The sequence below is a fragment of the Phascolarctos cinereus genome, unplaced genomic scaffold, assembly GCF_003287225.1.
Source record: "Phascolarctos cinereus isolate Bilbo 61053 unplaced genomic scaffold, phaCin_HiC Scaffold_5;HRSCAF=322, whole genome shotgun sequence".
Lineage (NCBI taxonomy): Eukaryota > Metazoa > Chordata > Mammalia > Diprotodontia > Phascolarctidae > Phascolarctos > Phascolarctos cinereus.
The window spans coordinates 13,442,721-13,461,525 of record NW_027555958.1 but is presented as its reverse complement, the minus strand read 5'-3'; the positions used below and the strand labels follow the sequence as shown (position 1 = coordinate 13,461,525).

Here is an 18,805-nt window from a genome sequence, read left to right as displayed (position 1 = left end):
GCTCTCCGATCCTTTGTGAGCTGATTGGAGGCTTTCCAGCCCCACGGGGGCTTTGGGGTGGCCTAGAGGGTAGGGGAGAACCTAGGGGTGGTGTTAGAAGCCGAACCGCATACCTAAGGCAAGAAGGAACTCTAACCGACTGGGTGACCTGCCCACTGGATTTAGATGATGGGCTCTTGGACCACGATTCTAGCCCCCAACTGACGCCCAAAGCTGGGAAGTAACTGGCCCCAAATCAAAGCTACTGAGCTGGGATCGGAACTCCCTGCGATTGCAAAGCCAAGAGCTGCCCCAACCTTGAATTAGAGATGGGGATTTCCCAGTGGAAGGTCAGAGCAACCTGGTCATTGGCCAGTAGCGCTACGGTTTAGCTCTCTACTGGGGGGGGGTGGTAACTCTGGCTAAGGGAGATCTATCTGCAGGTGAAGACTTGGCTTATTGGTTTCCTATAATCAATATACCTAAGCCTGGTCCTCCACTCTGAAGATACAAATCCCCATCTTACAGATGAGAAAACTGATACTCAGAAAAAGTACCAATGGCCATCTGATGAATGGCAGGCAGTCAGGTCTCCAATGCAATATTTGGCATGAATCAGGCCATAGCTAACTTCTCCATCTCCTCCAGCCCTTTGCACCAAATGTTAGAATTCCTTCTTAAAGCCTTAACAGTTGGACAAAGCACGTCCCAGCTGCTTGCCTTAGGTATGTGGTACCATCTTCTGTCTCAGGGAATTTCCTTGAAGACTCTATGAAGGCAAACATGATTCCAAGCCTTTCTGCACATTTTCCTCTGCTCCTTGGAGCAGGCCACTCACTTGTCCAAACACATCTTGCCCTTTGCTGGCTCAGTCCTTGTGTTCCTGCTGTCCCCTCCCCCACACTTGGAGGCTTCCTCAGCTGGAAGCCTGCCCTCCTTCTGAATGCCTTTAACACTCTCAATACCCTTCCTCTGCCATTTATTTGCTGTTGTATAGCCGGTCATTTGTGTTCCCCTTTTCTCCCTCCCTCCCAGCCTTCAGGAGGCTTATTTTTCCTTTGTGCTCCTCATGGGGGCTGCCGGAAGCAGAGGGGCTTAGAAAGGATGGAACAACCAATTTATTTGTTTCCTGGTTGGGAGGAAGGAGGGGCTGCTCCTCAGAACCCCACAGCTGGCTGCTGCAGGAGGCAAGCTAACCCACCACCCTCTTGCCTGGAGGCTCTGCTCCAGGACGCCCAGCAGGCTGTGCCAACTGAGGGTAGTACAAGGTGTCTCACACGGGACCGCCTGGCAAGAGAGCCACACGTTCCACTTCCTCTGTCTGGCTCTGCCCGAGCTTTGAGCCCCACAGCTCTGGGGCTGGAGGCTTCTCCTCAGGCCCACAGCCAGCCCCATCATGCCCCCTTAGCTCTACCTGGTGGTTCTGGACCCAAGGGGGCTGTCTCCATACCCCACACCTTAAGAGCCAGGTGAGGCAGAGCAGGGCAGAAACAAAACACACTTTTTTTCAAATTGTCAATATAAGCAGCAGAGGGCCCCCAGTCACTCAATGCCATCCCCCAAGAGAGGTCAGGCGAGCAAAGGTGAGCCTGTGGTCTTTAGAAAAACGCCCTCCTGGGGATGAGATTCTCTGACACAGAGCCAACCCCTGGACTCGGGGACTCTTGTCCCTGGACAGATGTTTCTTCCTCGCAGGCTGTCGCCTCTTCCCCACACCCCAGACCCCATTGCTGGTGGGGATCCTGAGGCTTCGCATTGGGGGGAAGTGCCCCGAGTTCCAGCCCACGGGGTAGCAGCTCCTGGCTGGGCTTCCTCATCCACACATGCCCCTTCCCAGGGATCAACAGGGGAGGCCACATGCATGAGGCAGCCCCAGCCGAGCCTCAGTCTTGTTCGTCTGACGATTCCTCTTCTGCCTCCTTGAGCCACTGGATGAAATTCTGTAACTGGAAAGCAGAGCAAAGGGCTTCTGGAGGGCAGGGTACAACATTCTCATTGGCCCCAATCCCGATGATTCCCCTTGAGCCTTGGCCTGGCTCCCCACTGGGGCCCAACTCACCCGCTGATTCTTTCGGAGTTGTTTGCCCTTGTCAGGCACATCCTTCTGATGGAACCATTGCAGAATGGTCTCCTCAGCCAAGATGTCCAGCTCATAGAACGTCATCAGCACCTGTGTAGGGCCGCAGGATTGTAGCAAGCTCAGTGGCCCCAGCCTCACCCTGGCTCACATGGAGGCTTGTGTTTGGTCCCAGGCCACCTTTCCAGCCTTCCTCCACAGTCCCCCATCTGCAGGCCGCTTCCACCCACCTCCACCTCTTCCAAATGCAGTCCTCAAGACCCGGTTCAGACATCCTCCCAAGGCGGGAGGCCTGAAGCTGCTAGTGCCTGTCCCTTCGAAAGGACCTTCCATCTACTCTCTGTGCGTCCTAGGTATCATATCTGTAGGTGTGCATGTTGTCTTCCCCACTCGGGCGGAAGCTTTGGGACCATTTTCATCTGTCCTCATGTTCCAGCTACAGCAGCACCTGGCATTTCTGCTGGGCCCTTCCCACTGTCCCACCTGTGGTCTTCTAAGTGGACAGTGGTAGGAAGACCTCCAGCTGGCACAGAAGCAGCTATGTAGTTGAGGGAAGAAAGCAGGGGCCGGGCCTTCGTTAGGACCTAACAATATTCCCTGCTGCAGAATGCATGTGTATGTGGGGGTGCGTGCGTGTGTCTCCCACACAACAGTGGCTTCCACACCACCGCGCTCTGGTTTCTCTGGGCCCCAAGGCCTCCTTCCCTCAGGGTGGGCCCTGCCCCGCCCTGCCCAGGGCTCCAAAGCACCTTGGCTAGGGAGGTGACCAGGCTGTCGTGCTCCAGGAAGAACTCCTCAATAGCTGTCAGGGCCTGCAGGTGGTCTCCTGTGCGCTTGATGTAGTTCTTGAACACGGGGCTCCAGGCCCGCAGCAGCTAGGGAGGAAGGTGCATCATGGGGGGAGGCTCAGCCCAGCCCCGGAGCCCAGTGGCTTTCTCCTGCCCGGGATCTGTACACTGGCTGGCCTTGGGGAATCCTACTGAATGGGGATCCCTTCCAGCTCCCTCCTCTTCATTCTGGAGGTTCTGTTGGCCCCCTCTGAGCTATTCACCCCCTGAGGACTCCACTACTTTTGCCCTCCCACCATCCATAGCCTAGGCTGCTAAGGACTTCCTGCCTCTTCCCAATCAGACACTCCTCTTCTGTGTATCTCTGGCTCAGCCTAGAGAACCCATCACCTGTGAGGCCACACAGATAAGCCTTGGGAGGTGAGGGCAGGCTAGGAGAAGGGGCTCTGCTCACAGGTAGCAGGAGGCCACAGTAGCAGTTGGGGTCCAGCTGGGAGTTGAGCTGCTCCAGGGGGAACTCCAGGACAACTTGGCTGAGCACCTGCATCACCTCCTTGAGGCTGATGTTGTAAGCATACCTGCCAGGGGGAGAGCAAGCAGGGCTCTGTCAGACACCCCCCCCCCCCGAAATGACAGGGCCTCAGGGCAGGTGAGGCCTAGGAAGCACAAGACCCTGGGAGGTCGAGCAGAGCTGCCTCCTCTGCCCACCAAGCGCCCTCTTTCCCCGCCTGGGTCCAATGGTTCTCTGGCCCTCTGACCCAGGATACTGAAGGGACAGGAGATGTTTCAGAGGAGACTCTGTTCTCTGGGGTGGGGCTGCTCCTGGCTGCCTTCCCACAACTCCCACATGACCTCCCTGTGTGCGTTCTGGGGGGGAGCACCACTTGGCAGCCCAGGCTGTTGTCCCTTGGGCCTGCCCTCTGCCTCCGGGCCCCCTCACAGCTAGAGCTTGGCCAACCCTAAGCCTCCTCAAACAACCTCATGTCCCCTCTGCTTCCATGTTCTCCCCCTAGAAGGATTCTCCTAGAGCCCTCGAGGGGCACTTTTCAGGTTGGGTTTCATATCCCAGTAGAGGCTTAATAAAGACTTGTCTAGGGGGCAGCTAGGTGGCACAGTGGACAGAGCATGAGCCCTGGAAGCAGGAGGACCTGAGTTCAAATCCAGCCTCAGACACATAACACTCACTAGCTGTGTGACTCTGGGCAAGTCACTTAACCTCAACTGCCTCACCAAAATAAAAAAATTAAAAAACTAAAATAATAAAAATAAAGACTCGTCGAACTAAACCACTGCAATGCCTTGCTGGGGAGGGGCACATCCTCAGGCTGCCTGGGACTGACGACACCAGCGTGGCTTCTGCATATCCCACCAATTTCACCCCAACCTAGAAAATGAGGCCTAGGGCTTCACTCCAGGGGAGGACACTCCCTTCCTTGCTGCCCAAGGTTCCATGGCCAGGGGTGTTGACTGCCAGGCTGGCTCTTGCCACTGGGCCTCCCCGCCACATGTTCCATCAGTGACTCAGCCTGCTCGAGCCACACCTCCTCCCGAGCCCCAAGTCCTCTTGTGGCCCCTGCCCTCTTCTTACTTCAGGGAGTTGATTTCTAGGACCAGGTTGTCACAGGAGATATTCTCCTCTTGGCCTCGCTGCAGCGTTCCCGCCACTTCATTCTGGAACACTGAAACCAAAGAGGAGGACTGAGCCACGTCTGGGCTCCAGGAGGCCGCATTTGAGGCCCACATCCCCAAGCTTTCCATACACCAAACACAAAGTCTGTCCTCTGGCTCCTGTGATAGTCCAAAAGGGCATGGAAGACAGGGGAGGGACAGACTCACCAGGTGTCAGAGAGGGGAAACTGACCCCAAAATCTGCCTAGAGAAGAAAGGAGGGTGATAAGGATCTCCTGGGGGCAGCTGGGCCTGGACCATCATTTTAAGTGAATGAGATTGCCAAGGGACAGCACAGAGAAAGGGAGCAGGAGACCCCTCAGGGAACTGTGTGGGAGGACACTGAGAGCTCTGGGAAGGAGGTGTCCTGAGGACGCCCAGAAGACAGAAAGGGCAGGCACTGCAGCCAAGTCTTCGAGAAGCACAACAGGTAAAGGAAGGAGATGGTGACAGGAAGGGTCCTGGGAAGGAGCGAGACCGAGCATTTCCTCAACAAAGGCAGAGTATGAAGACACAGGGGAGGGGCTGCTGCTGCAACAAGGTTCTGGAGGAGGCCAGGTGGAGAACAGAGTGGACAGGGAGGCCGCTTCTGCAACAGGAAGGACGGAGAAGGGAGTGCGGGACCCCATTGCCCAGGAGCCGAAGAAATGGAAGGGGCTGAGGAGGTCCGGTCATCTGCTACAAACGGAGGGTGGGGAGCGGCCAGGGCCAGATGCATGGCAATGTGAGCACGAGGCAGCCAGGGGCCTCAGCAGAAGGCCAAAGGAGTGGGGTCACTGAAGGTTTTCTCTGCTGACTCTCAAGCCCCATAAGAGGGAATGGAGAATTCTGATGGGGGTGGGGGATTCTACCAGGCCAGTGGCTGCCCAACCATGCATGGTGGAGTCTGAGGGCAGGGGGCCTCAGAGGCCAAGAGGACTGCCACGGACTGAGGATCGAGAGAGGAGGACAAGAGGTTAGAGCTGGAGGAGGAGTGGCTGGAATTCTAAAAAGTGATGGAGCTACCACGTGACTGCGAGTGTGGCTAAGAAGGTGAGGCCAAAGAGGGTGTTGGAGCCCGGACCTCAGGCTTTAAGAGGGAGGCTGTGGAGCTTTTCTCCTGTGGGGGATGGCAAGGGCAGCAACGAGAGGGAGCCACGGGCAAGTGACCAGCGCTCTAAGAAAGGAGGCTGCTAGCAGCCGGGGGACCAGAATGGGGAGAAGGCCTACACAGCCTGTCCGGGCCTCCAAAGATGAGAGGCAGAGTAGCACGGAGGACCGCACAGTGTGGACGTATCAGCGAGGGGCATCCCTCTTGCCGGGGGAATGGCTCCAAGGGCTGTAGAGGAACCTTTGGAGGCTTCTGGGCTCAGCTTAAATCGAGGTGGTCACATGACTGGCTGAAAAGTTCCAGAACAAGGATGATGGTCTGGCTGGTGCTACGGAGGGGTTCTAGACTGTGCCAGGGAATGGGTTAGAGGAGGCACGGACTGCCCAGCAGAAGGGCAGGGAGGGCAGCAGCAGCTGCTCGTACACAAGGCAAGACCGACACAATGAGCAGAACGGGGTGGGGGGGCCCCCTGTGGGCAGAAGCAGACCAGTGAACACCCCTGGCACATCTCACTCTGCTCAGGCCCCCTGGCCCCCTCCTGTCCCTGTGATGGCAGAGCAGGGCCACGGGCTCCGGGACCTCCATCCTTACGCGGACAGCTCAGCTCCGCTTTCTCCCACTTCCTGCCAGCTCCATGGCTTTGGGACTTCCTGGACCTTCCCATCAGGGCCCCTCCCCTTTTCTGCTTGCTCGTGTGTGGTGTTTTCCTCCCTCTGAGGGCAGGGACCATCTGTTTGGCTTTGTATTTGCAGCCCAGTGCTTGGCACAGAGTCACTTTGTTGACTGACTGGCCAACGGCACCGTCTCTCCCAGTAAAGCAGGAGCCAGGCTCAGGCTAGGCCTGGGCCCCAGCCTGCCTCCTCACCTCTAATGTCATCCAGCTGGGGGGAGCCTGCCCGGCTGTCCAGCTCCTGGGAGCCCAGACTCTGCTCACTGTCACTTTCACTCTCTTCATCCATGTTGATTGTGAGTCCTGAAAATGGGGGAGGGGGTGTATGTGACAGAAAGAAGTACTGAAGTGGGGGGAGGGAGGGGTCTGGGCTGCCCAGCACACAAGAAAGACTCAGGAACAGCTGGGTTCCAATGCCACATCTGACCCAGGTGAGTCCCCTAACTGTGAGCCTCAGTTCACACTCAGGCAGTAATGACCCCAGCAGCGCCCACACACAAGTGTCCCCTGAATGCGAGGCCTCACCCCACAGGCTCTGCCGAAGCTCCTCTTCATCCTCCTCCTCCCCGGGGTTCGCACCCTGCGCTCTCCAGAGGTAGCCCTGGCCCGCGGCACCCACGTCAGACGGACTGTAACCTGAAAAAGGCCCTACCCATCAGTGGGAACGTGGGGCGGCCACAGCCCACAGCCGAGGAGTCACTGCTTGGGAGCTCCCCCACCTGTTGACTTCACTCTCTCTGTTCTGTCTGCTCCAGAGTCGTCACTGAACTGGCTGTCATCATCCTCTTCCTCCTCATCAGGAGGATGCAGTGAGATGACAGAGCCCTCAGGCAGCTCGAGGTCTGGGCCCACCACCACCTAGACAGGAGAGGTGGGTCAGGCCCAAGCCCATGGGCTGAGGGTCTGGGCCAGGGCCAGGGAAGCTGTGGCCACAAGGTCCTCAAGTGCGGCCCTCTGACTGAATCTAGACTTCACAAACAAAGAAGTGTGGATTCGGTCAAAGGGCCACACCTGAGGACCTAGAGGGCCATAGCTTCCCCACCCTTGGCCTGGTCTGGGCAGAAGTAGGTCATTTCCCCCTACAGATTCCGAGCAGACTGGACACACATCTCATTGGGTCTGGGGGTGAGAAATACACCTTCGGTAGAGCTTGGCCACTCCCCAATGGAGGCAGGGAATGGGACCTCACCTGGGAAGTAAGGACACAGCGTGGTTTCAGAATGACCCGTTCCTTGACCTCAGAATGATCGCACAGGAGAGACTGACGAATCTGTGCCCCACTGGCCACCCGAACACCTTGCCACAGATAGGCCTGGTCCAGTAAGACGTTGTCACCTGGCTCAGAATTGGAAGGACTTCTGGTCACATGAAGGTCTCGTTCTAAACCAGAATGCCTCCTCACAAATGGCAAGGCAAGGGAGGGAGCCAACCAACTCCCACCTGGCCCTTGCCACCCTTCCAACCCATTCCAACTCAAAAGTAGTCAAGTGGCCAAAACACCCTCCTTCCCTCATGCCAAATCTTACCAGTTCAACAAAGGTTCTCCCCCACCCCTCAACTTTCCCTTCCCATCAGATACAAAGAATTCAAATTCTTAAACAAACAGGCCTCATCTGAGACTGTGGACAAGGTCTCCCTAAGTGCAAACACTGGATCAACACTGGTCAGAGGCCCATGAAACGTAAGTATATAAGAGCCGAGGGACAGCCAAGTCTACATTTCCCGTGCAGGCCCTCCTTAATACTCCTTGAGATGGAGGTGGAGACATGGAGGCTCCCAAAGGAGCTGAAGGGCCTGGCAGGAGGACAGGGCCCATGATAGACTCTGTCCCTGCCACCTGAGGACCCCAAGAGCAGATGAATTAGAGCTAGAAGGAATCTCAGAGATGATCTAAGATAATGTCTTTGTTTTACAGATGGAGAAACTGAGGCCCAGCCAAGACAAGCATAGGACCAATTGTACACCGTCCCCTAAGGGGTGCTGAGCTTGAGGCTTGCACGAGCCAAAGGAATGGTCACAGGAATGATGTCACTGCGCTTGTTAGGGGCCATCTGACATTCTCACACCAGGGCACACCCTATAATTCTGCTACACTAATGACCTGCCAGGCAATGAAGGTGAGAGCGCAAGGCCCCCAGGCCCTCAGGTTTACAGGCCACCCCGGGGACCCCACTCCCCCGGCTCACCAATGTGGCAGTCGGGGCCGATGACGCTGTTCTTGATGGTGCAGTTGCTGCCGATGACGGTGCCGGCACCCAGAAGCACATTCTCCTCCAGGACGCTGCCGTGGCCCAGGCTCACCTCCAGCCCCCGGTAGATGTTATGTCGGGAGTGAGTGCAGCTCTGGGCTGGGCTGTCAGTGAAGTTCATCTCTGGGGTGAGGGGATAGACCCAGCGGCGAACGACGTCCGCACACACTGCCTCATACATGCGCAGGTTGGAAACCCGAGCTCCGTATTCCCGGGTGGTGACATGCATGTGAATGTGGTTTCCCAGGACCTAGGTGACCGGTCAGGTGACCAGCATCAGAGAGCAGCCCAGGCGTGCCCCCAGAGGCCCATGATCCATCTTGTCACCTCCACTCCTCTTCCCTGTTCCTTCTCCCCGAGAGCAGCCATGAACAGTCATCCTTTCCCCCCTTTACCTCCTCATTCACCAACAGGCCTCGCACAAAGTCGTCCCGGGTCTGGTAGTCAAAGTTGTCGGTGAAGAGTTCGGCCACCTGTCAAGGAGGAGGGTCGGGAGAGGTGCTGCTCACTCACCTAAGCTGGTGCCATGGGAGCAGCCTGCAGCTGCCCTCGAAGGCTTAGGGGAAGCCCCTGGGGCCACAGGGAAAGGACAAAGGAGCGAGTGAGCAGAGAGGGCTCACCTGAGGGGAACAGATGCTGATGTGACAGTCCAACAAGTCGTAGCGAATGTCCACTCCTTCCCCACTCCCCCGGAACAGGCTCTGTGGGGGGAAGCAGCAAGAAGGCGTTTCGTGCCTGGTCCCTCCAGCCAAGGCAGGCTGGCAGGCGGCTTCTCCCCCTTCCCACTCCAGGCGCCTGAGAACGCCACGCACCAGGGGAAAAGAGAAGCGCCGCAGCCCGTGAGTCTTCTGGTAGTGGAGAACACGGTGGGTGGTGCTGTCCACGGCCACCACGACGTTGTCCTCGGGGCACCGGGTGGGGTGGCTAGGGGAGGACTCCTTGAAGATCATTGTCATCACAGACACATTCTTCTCCCGTTTCCTCCGTGATCTGTAGAAGCAAGGGGAAAAGGCTGCAGACACGCAGTCCCCAGCCCAGCCCCCGGGGCAGGCCCTCCTCAAGCCAGTCTCCTGATCACACCTGTGTTCCTCCAGGGCATGGGAGATGTTAATGTTAGAGATGACATCCCCATAGACAAGCAGGAAGTCAGAGCGCACCAAAGCTTTGGCATCCACGTCCCGGAGCACGTCCCCCAGAGAGCGGTACGTCTCTGAGGTCACGATGCGAACCACGTTGGGTGAAGTTGGCAGGCACCACTTGGATTTGCTACGGAGAAGGGAAAAGAATGAGATCAGTGGCAGAGATGACCTACATCTTTGTGCTCCTCCTCATCCCACGCAATGACAATCCAATCCCACGGACATTTATTAACTGATTACTCTTTGCATGATGTGAAACACAATCTAGTCCCTGCCCAAGGGAACTCAAGAGTCCAGTGAGGGCAGTGGGGATGGGGAATAACAAGGAAGCCATCATGGAGAATGGGCTGAAGACACAAGGGAGATCGATCAGGGCTGAGCACAGGGAAAGCTCATGGAAGATGAGGTGCCTAAGGAAGGATTCCAGAACCTATGTCAAAGGAGAACATTTCAGGCAGGAGCAGAGGCCTGGGCAAATGTATGGAGGTGGGAGAGGACAGAGAGAAACACCAAGTAGTAAAGTCTGGCTGGAAAACAGCCTGAAGGAAGAGGAGGGGTGGGAAAGACAGTTCAGGGCCTTCAAGGCCAGATGGAGGAGGCTAAATGTTACCCTTTAAACAGAGAATCACTTCAGGCCCTGGAGCAGGGAGATGCCCATGGCCAGACCCATGACACCTGGATTGGAGGAAGAGCAGTGAGGAGGCTGGGACAGTAGTGAGAGGTGAGGGCTGCCCAATCAAGGCGGGGGCAGGAGAGGATGACCTGAAGCTGGCATTGCCCAAAAGTGGGTCCCTGAATGGCAGAGGTGGCAAGAAAGTGAGTGTTCTCTTCCCTAATAGGACACCTTCATCAATGGCTTAAAGCCACAGGTGGCTGAGTCATCAGACATGTAGAAGACACAAAGCCAGGATGGAGGAAAGCTCTCATGGTGGAGGCCAGAGGCTGAATCCCCAAAGAGCCTGGCTGGCAAGAGTGCTGGGTCACGTCAAATGATTCAAACTGAACAGAGATAAACAGTCTCATCCGAGAGGGAGGAAGTGTGGCTAAGCGCAGGTGACAATATTTGGGGGCTACTCAGGCTGTAAGAAGTGGGACGTGGGGGCAGCTAGGTGGTGCAGTGGATAGAGCACCGGCCCTGGATTCAGGAGAACCTGAGTTCAAATCTGGCCTCAGACACATAACACTTATTAGCTGTGTGACCCTGGGCAAGTCACTTAACCCTACTGCCTAGCCCCCCCCCCCAAAAAAAAGAAGTGGGACATGGTGACCCAGGAGGATGAGCCACCTACAGCTCAACTTCGAGCACAGCCTTGGATCACAGCAGACCACCGCTGCACTGGGGGGGGGGGTCAGTTGGGGGCCCATGCCTGGGAAGACCGCCGAGAAGCTGGAGAGGGTCCCAGAGGGCAGGAAAGATGGCGAGGGGGTGAGAAGCAGCTGAAGGCGCCAGGGATGGTTCACTAAGAGCAGCCCCCAGGGCGGGGGGTGCAGGGTGGTCATGGGAAGGAGGAAGAAGTCTGTGTCTGAATGCCAGCCTGTCTACCTGTCACCTAGGGCAAGTCACTGAGCATCTGTGGGCCTCATTTCCTCCTCTACAATGTGAGGACTCTTACACTTGAAATCACAGATGACCTGGCAAGCTTTTAGCCAGCCTGGTGACTGAGAAGAGCTAAAGCCCTTCTCGGTGGTTTCCCCAGCTCCCACCCACTTGGCAGAGCGTCCTCAACTTCAAAGAATTCTGCAGACTCTAATTATGACTTCCAGCTTCCTAGGTGCCACCAACCTTCTTTTACAGGCTGGACAGAGAGCAACACTACCATCCTGCCCTGTGTGCCACGGCCCCTGAGACCACAGGGCATGGAGAGGAGGCTAAGAGCAATCTCTCAGCCAAACGCAGGTGCCCACGCTAGAGGCAGCACGTGGCACAGTGGGGAAAGCATGGGGTTGTAGTTCAGAGGGTCCATCTCTAATATTAGTTGTGCGATTTCTCTGAATCTCAGTCTCTTCACCTGTTAAATGAGGATAACCCCCTGGAGCACTCAGTGTCACAACATGCTATGTGTACATACACACATACACAGCTTTCTCCTCTCTAAGTATCCAGGGACCTGCTCTTTCCCAAGGGCCAAGAGAGGCAAGGAGGTGGGCTTTGGCAGACCAGCAGCTCCCTCCTGAGCCTTTGGGGCGAAGGGGCCACTGGGTATCCTCCTCTGCCCACTACAGGCATCCTAAGGGGTCTGGAATGGACGGCCCTCCCCCTCACACCCTGTAGCTGTCCCGCTCAGGAGCTGCAAGGGGAAGGAAGGACACAGCGACCAGGACAGAGAAGGGCCAGGGCCTTACTGTATGTGCTCTTTGATTTCAGGGGCCTTCCAGCAGCAGAAGACAAACGTTTCCTGCACCCCTGTGGCAGTCAGAAACTCCAGAGTGTAGTCGATCAGGGCCACGTTGGCCAAGGGCAGCAGGGCCTGGGGAGTGGAGAAGAGAAGGCCTTAGTTGGCGGGTGGCCTGGGAATGCCAGTCTCCTCTCCTCAGCTTTCACTAAGGCTTCCAGCCCCCTGAAAAGGCTCTGAACTGGATGTTAGCTTCCTATGGGGAGATGCAGGCCAGAACAAAGCAGCTACTTGTTCAGAAGAAGCATCTGGGACTTCCCCTCTCCATTCTATGTCCATGAACTACCTCTTCTGAAACTCTGCAAACCAGCTCCTGAGTGAGCACGCAGGGAAGTTTGGATTTAATTTTGTTCCAAGGTGCCTTCCAGGCCAGAGGACCATCCACAGGCCCAGCCACCTCGGGGCAGTGGGGGAAGCCAGCCTCCCTTGCTCTTCTTCCATGATCTCTTAGACAAAAGCAGAGCCCAGGGTTGCAGGCTTGTCAAGCCTTCTTCCTTATCCTTGAATGCCAGGAACAACCCCAAGAGTCATGGTGGTGCAGTGGGCAGAGATGGCCTTGGATCCAGGAAGTCACTCCCGAGTTCATGCCTGGCCAGTGCCCAAGAGGGCAGCCAAGGTGAGTCAGGTGGCCAGCCAATGAGCCAGAGGGAGCTCCCTTCCCAAGATCCCCCAGCCATACGAAAAGACTGCGGACCTGGGCATTCCTGGACTCCAGTTCAAATCCCAGCCTTGCACCTGACTTACTACCCATTTGGCCCTGAGCAGCACTGCGCTGTGCTGGGACTCAGTATCCTCATCCACGAAAGGAGGGGGTTGCTCACCTCCTCTCCACCTCTCTGTGATCCATCATCACAGGGCCAGACCAGAACAGACCAAAGCAAACCCTTCAGATGCTGTGAAGGACAACAGTGGAGCTGGCATGACTCGTGAGAGCTGGGGCAGGGGCAAGGGCCTGCGCTCACCTGCTTCCGGTCTAACAGCTCCCTGTGGGTGCTCCGGGCCAACCGGCTCTGAGCCCTGGCCCTGGCACATTTCCCAACTGTCCAGCAGAAGGCCTGAGGGACCCAGCAATGAGCCTTTAACAGAGGGCTCTGGTAGCTGGGCCTCAGAACCCCCCTTACCAACGGGAACAAACAATGCCTACAGGTATTTAGAATTACAACCATTTCTCCTGCAGCAAAATGATAACTTTGTTTTCCTTCACCTTACAGGCCTCAGGCTGCAGGCTCCCCACTCCTGCATATGTTTCCCTGTGCTGATGAATAGAGAAGCACGAATAAATTTATAAAAACATACCCAGTGACCTCAACAATAAAAATTGAAAGAGTTTTGAAATGATGATAACCAAGCCTGGCCCTGAGTTAGAGACAGAGGACAGCTGTCCTTCTCCTGTTACCATGGGGAGGAACACTGAATACAACAGCAGACTTTTTCCATATATGAGCTGGTGTTGCTGAACTTTTTATTATATAAGGGATGACTCTGGCAAGGGACAGATACAGCTGCATAATATAAAAGTAACAATCAATATTTATTTTTCAAAGTTTCTTTTTGGAAGCTGGTAAAAGCCACTGGGCCTTGTTCCTCTTGGGGCCCTGAAAGCTCTGGGGCTAGCTCCTGATGGGATTCTTCCCTCCTTTATCCTTGGGGGTTCCAGACTAGGTTTTCCATGCTAGACATACATTCACAGTGGGCCTCTAGGACCCCCAGTTTTCTCATTTGTAAAACAATTTGTGACCCCCTCCATGGTCCTGCTTTGTAAACTGCTCAGCACCATAAAACAGGTGAACCATCTTTATTCTCCTTCATCTTTGTGCTAGAAAGCCCAGCTTCCCTGTTTGGGGTGGGGAGAGAAGAGGGCAAGGGCTGTCTTCAGATCGTCCCAAATCTCTCCCACCTCCAGAGTTTCCAAGTCTCCCTGAGGCGGGTGGTCTTTCAGGTAAGGGAATCAGTCCCTTGGTCCCTAGCCCTCTGTTTTTCTCCCTGAAAATTAGACATCCATATGATGTCCCTGGGTAAGGTTGGGCCTAGGAGGGGTATGAGGACAGTGAGCACCGGCTCAAGGGAAGAGCAGTCTGCAGATCTGGTCACCCTGTGGCCTGGCTGTGCCTTTTCTGGGGATGTGTGTGAATGGTGTCTGTGGATACAGTAAGGAGGAGGTAAAAAGCCTGCTTACTCCTAGGTCCATCCGCCACCTTCCCTGGCCAAGGCTGCGCATGAATATATGTCAATAGATACCATATGGAACTAGAGGAGCACTCTCCCTCCCCTTTCACCTGACTGAGTGACCCCTCCAATCTCTAGGGTTCTGCAGGAGGGGGCCGCCCCTCTGGGCTCCTTGGGATCCTCTTCCCCACTGCCTGGAGAGGGGGCCCCTCCTCCCTCCCAGCACACTCTGTCAGCTCCTAGGTCTCCCTTCCCTACATGCTCCCCCCCCCTTTAAGATTCCTGGTCTCTCACCAATGCATTCCACAAGTCCCCTGCTCCCACCTCTATACTCTCCAGGTTTTCCTCACTGTGTTCTCTGCTCCCCGGGTCCCCCCCCTTGCTCTGCGCTCCCCGGGTCCTCCTCTACCCTGCATTCTCTGGGTCTTCCCCCAGGTCCCCCCAGCTCTGCACTCCCCCAGGTTCCCCCCAGCTCTGCGCTCCCCGGGTCCACCCAGCTCTATGCTCCCTGGATCCCCCTCCACTCTGCATTCTCTGGGTCTTCCCCCAGGTCCCCCCAGTCCTGGGCTCCCCGGGTCCCCCCAGCTCTAGACTCCCTATGACAAGTCCCCCCTTGCTCTGCGCTCCCCCAGGTTCCCCCCAGCTCTGCGCTCCCCGGGTCCCCCCCTTGCTCTGCGCTCCCCGGGTCTCCCCAGCTCTAGGCTTCCCACGACAGGTCCCCCCCAGCTCTGCGCTCCCCCAGGTTCCCCCCAGCTCTGGGCTCCCCGGGTCCCCCCAGCTCTAGGCTCCCTATGACAAGTCCCCCCTTGCTCTGCGCTCCCCCAGGTTCCCCCCAGCTCTGCGCTCCCCGGGTCCCCCCAGCTCTAGGCTCCCCATGACAGGTGCCCCCCAGCTCTGCGGTCCCCGGGTCTCCCCTGCTCTGCGATCTCCGCTCCCCGGGGTCGCCCCTCTCTCTCTCCGCAGCGCTCACCCGGGGCCGGTCCTTGGAGATGGGGAAGAAGCGACGGTTGAAGCTGTCCGCTACCAGCACGGCCTGCAGGGGTGGCGGCGCCTCCTCCTCGGCTCCCCGGCCCGCGGCCCCGCCGCCCTGCCCGCCAGTCCCGCCGGCCCGCTTGCCTCCCCGGGAGGCTGCCGCCGTAGCCGCCATCTTCGCCAACTGTTGCCGCTTCCGCGAGGCCGGCCGCTTCCACCGCGGCCCAGAAGGGACAAAAAGGACCCGGGAGGACGAGCGCGAAACGCTACCGAAGGTAGAGCGCGTGTGGTAGCGAGTGTGAACGTGGGGAGGAGGGAGAGAAGGAGCAGGCAGCGGGGCGCATGCGTACTCTGGCCAGGCTGCCGGGCCGGCCTGCCTCCCAAAGGGTGGGGCGGGGTTACGGGCTGGAGTCCCTACAAGGAAAAGCGGAAGTGCGCGTGCGCACTGCTAGTCTGGCCTTGCGGTCTCTATGGATGGGTCCGAAACAGCATTCTGGGAATTGTAGTCCTTTGACTTTCTTGTGGTCATTTATTTCTTCAACCAACGTGCAAAGAAGAGTAGGCGTGGATGACTGGAGAAGAGAGTGAGGCCGGCGACTTGCGCAACTCTACCTTCAGGCAATTCACGCACCAACGGGATGTTAACAGTCGGCTTCAAAAACAAAGGGCCAATCGCTACAAGGACTGCTGGGGGATATGTGCATACTCTAGGTCCGGCAGTCTCCCCTCCAGCGAGAGACGCACAGAGAGTAACAATGCCTGTTTCTGTTTTCCTGCAACAACCCTGGCAGATTGGTATTATCCCCATTTTACAGGGGAGGAAACTGAGGCTTGGGGATCAGAAGTTTGGAGGTAGAAGAGACTTAAAGGTCAGATTCTAGCCCACCTTTCTCATTTGTCACGTGGGGAAACTGGGGGAGTGACTTGTCCAAGGTCACACAGGTACTATGCTTCAGAGGCAGAATTTGAACTTAGGCCCTGTGATTCCAGGGTTTACCTTTGTAACACACCCAGGCCTTCTGATCCCTCACATGGAAGGAAGGTTGCCAACTATTGACTGTTAGCGTTGGGTCTCCTTACTCCAAGACCAGAGTCCTTTCCCAGTTTATACCATGGCCATAATCTGATTATAGAAATCAATCAGTTGATCAGCATTGATTAAGCTCCTACAGTGCTTGGCACTGTCCCAGGCTCTGGAGATAAGAGTAGGAAGAGTGAGACAGTCGCTTTTCTGGTAGAGCTTATGGTGTAGGATGAGGGGTGGGGAACCTGTGGCCTTGAGGCTGCATGTGGCCTCTAGGTCCTCAAGTGCAGCCCTTTGAATCTAAACTTCACAGAACAAATCCCCTTAATAAAAAGATTTGTTCTGTGAGACTTGGACTCAGTCAAAAGGCTGCACCCAAGGACCTAGAAGGTCATATGCGGCCTCTATACCCCTGCTCTAGGCAGTTTGGAGGGGTGAGGGAGAAATTGTATCTGGAAGAAGGAAGACTGGAAAATAGCTGTTTATCCCCCTGGATGGACCTTAGAAATGATCAGAAAGTTGCTGCTCTAGGAATACAAACCAGTAAAAAGCTGTGTGGGACAAGTGAAAGTTTCTCATGTGAAATGTAAGCTATGCTCCAACATGTAGTAAGGCTTCCACATGAGCTGGGCCTAAGTTTCACTTTCGTTTTTGGGGAATGGGGGGCTGTGCACCAGCTGCCCACCCCCTCCCTTGTTTTGTAACCACCCCGTCTGTTGTTTTGTGCCTTAACTTTACCAAATAAGGCAATCCCCTAGCTCCCAAGCATGTTTTGAGTAAAATGTATCTCTTGGGTTCTAACTATAGACTGTGAGGTCTGTTGCCTCAGCCAATGAGGATAAAGAGATTGAGACAAACAGGTGGGGAGAGGGGCTTTTTGGAGTGGTTTGCCTAAGACATATAACTGCTTGCTGCTGTTTGTGCTGGGCCTCACTACTTCAGTCTGCCCTGGGTAGGTGATGTCCAATTCTCTCCGGAGACTTGCTAGAGTAAAACTTCTGTTTTGTAGCTGAAGAAACCTCTGAGTTTTCGTTTGAGTAAGTGGTCTTAAAATCCCACTCAAAGCCAAGAGAAAAGCCTCTAGCCCAGATCCTCTGGAGGGGTAAAGACCAGTAAGGGGATTCACCACTCATCTCTACTCAAGGAAGGTGAAGAACTGCTCAGGATAACAAGGTGGGGGATGAGTTCTAATCTTCACTAGTGAATGAAGTGCCCCCATGGATGAGATCACACTACTGTTACCATCTGGTGGGAGGCTGAGCCTTAAACCCCATCAGAACATAAAGCAGTTTGTGGGGCCGCCAAAGAGGCATCCCTCATTTCACCTTGACTTTGCACTGTCTCCCTCAAAGTCTGGCAAGCCTGACCCTGGACTTGGGCTCCTTCGTTTATCTGTGGTCTAATTTTGAAATGCAGCAACTTCCCCAGCCACTACTCCCCTCTGCTCAATGGGCAGAAGACCCGTAGACCTTTCACCTAAAGAAAGACATTGTTACCTACTCTGGAAGGGAAACTTGAAAGAGAAAAGGCAGCCAGGGGCCCTGGGGCAAACTTGCTGAGTCCCGACTCTCTGTGGGAGTGGCTAAAAGGTGGGGCAGGGAAGTGGGGAGAGTACCATCAATTGCTCATCCCCTCACAAAAAGTCTACAAAGACTATCACTACTTGTCACTTTGGAGTCAGAGGCAGAGAATGAGTCAGAAGCTACCTCTTCTTAAGTGACATGGCACCGAAGGCCCATCTCACGTACCTTCCAGAGTTTCCCACATCCTACCAAACTGCCTACTCCTTTCAATGCTGAGTGATCCCAAGGAGTTCATCATCGGAGGTGCCTGGATGTTGAGTCACAAGCGTGGCTGGACCCAAGCAGGAAGGACAACTTCCATGAGATGCCCTCATTACACTTTTAATGAAGCTTTCTGGGGTGGTGTTGAGTATCCATAACAGAGAGCCAAGGGAGCTCGTGTTCCCTGGAGGAAGTCTCCGCATGGGAGAATCCCAGAAGATTTAGGGCTGGATACAGGGATCAGAAGCAAAGCCAACCAGGAATCCCATGGAGAACATCCTGGGCATTTCTGTGCTGCTCTGGGTGGAGAGTCAGTTGTTAAGCATTTATTAAGCACCCACCGTATGCTGATCAAATTGGCCTTGGTACCCTCTGCTCCTGAAACTCTTCTTATTTGAGGGCAGAGAGATGAACTCCCTCCCCCGACCTCCACTTAGGAAGGCCCCTGGCCAGCCCTTTCTTCATTCCCCACCTAGTTGCTTTCATTTGGACTTCTCCATCACACTCCCTCACCAAGTACCTCCCCCTCTCCCATTCAGTTTCTTTTTGTGTGTTATCTTAAGCTCTTTGAAGGTAGGGAGTATCTTCCTATTTTTGTGTTTGTATTTATGTCCAAAGTGCTTTGTACAGTTCTTGGAGCATAGTAGACTTGGTAAATGTTTATTGATAAACTGAGTGCCAGGTGCTGTGCTGAGTGAGCATCAGCCATGCAAGAAAGGAGAAAGATGACAGTCCCTGCTCTTAATTAGCTTACAGTCTAATGGGGGAGAACTGGAGCCTTCTGATCTCATAGGAAATGCTCTAGT

At 55.5% G+C, this 18,805-nt stretch overlaps 1 protein-coding gene across 2 annotated transcripts; it reads right to left on the bottom strand.

The window, feature by feature from the left end:
* Window positions 1-1,079: 1,079 nt before the first annotated feature.
* Window positions 1,080-15,540, bottom strand: EIF2B5 (eukaryotic translation initiation factor 2B subunit epsilon). 2 transcript variants are annotated; one of them, XM_021005641.2, is made up of 16 exons: window positions 15,190-15,537; window positions 12,004-12,128; window positions 9,602-9,787; window positions 9,334-9,511; window positions 9,142-9,222; window positions 8,917-8,994; window positions 8,459-8,771; window positions 7,462-7,607; window positions 6,992-7,130; window positions 6,798-6,908; window positions 6,468-6,575; window positions 4,433-4,523; window positions 3,299-3,422; window positions 2,806-2,931; window positions 2,039-2,149; window positions 1,080-1,925 (listed from the first exon to the last, which is right to left on the bottom strand). In XM_021005641.2, exons 1-16 carry the CDS (start codon window positions 15,364-15,366, stop codon window positions 1,863-1,865), a joined length of 2,157 nt encoding a protein of 718 aa, XP_020861300.1. In that variant the 5' UTR covers window positions 15,367-15,537; the 3' UTR covers window positions 1,080-1,862. The 2 variants fall into 2 exon arrangements, with proteins under 2 accessions (XP_020861300.1, XP_078010789.1); XM_078154663.1 differs by lacking the exons at window positions 1,080-1,925; window positions 2,039-2,149 and adding an exon at window positions 2,288-2,594 and having other exon boundaries at window positions 15,190-15,540.
* Window positions 15,541-18,805: the final 3,265 nt, after the last annotated feature.

Coding starts and splice junctions, on each gene's coding strand:
- EIF2B5 (XM_021005641.2), bottom strand. CDS start 15,366: ATGGCGGCTACGGCGGCAGCCTCCCGGGGAGGCAAGCGGGCCGGCGGG. Junction 3,423..4,432: donor CTAGAAATCAACTCCCTGAA/GTAAGAAGAGGG, acceptor TCCCCCTGGCAG/GTATGCTTACAACATCAGCC. Junction 2,932..3,298: donor ACTGTGGCCTCCTGCTACCT/GTGAGCAGAGCC, acceptor CTTCCTCCCTAG/CTGCTGCGGGCCTGGAGCCC.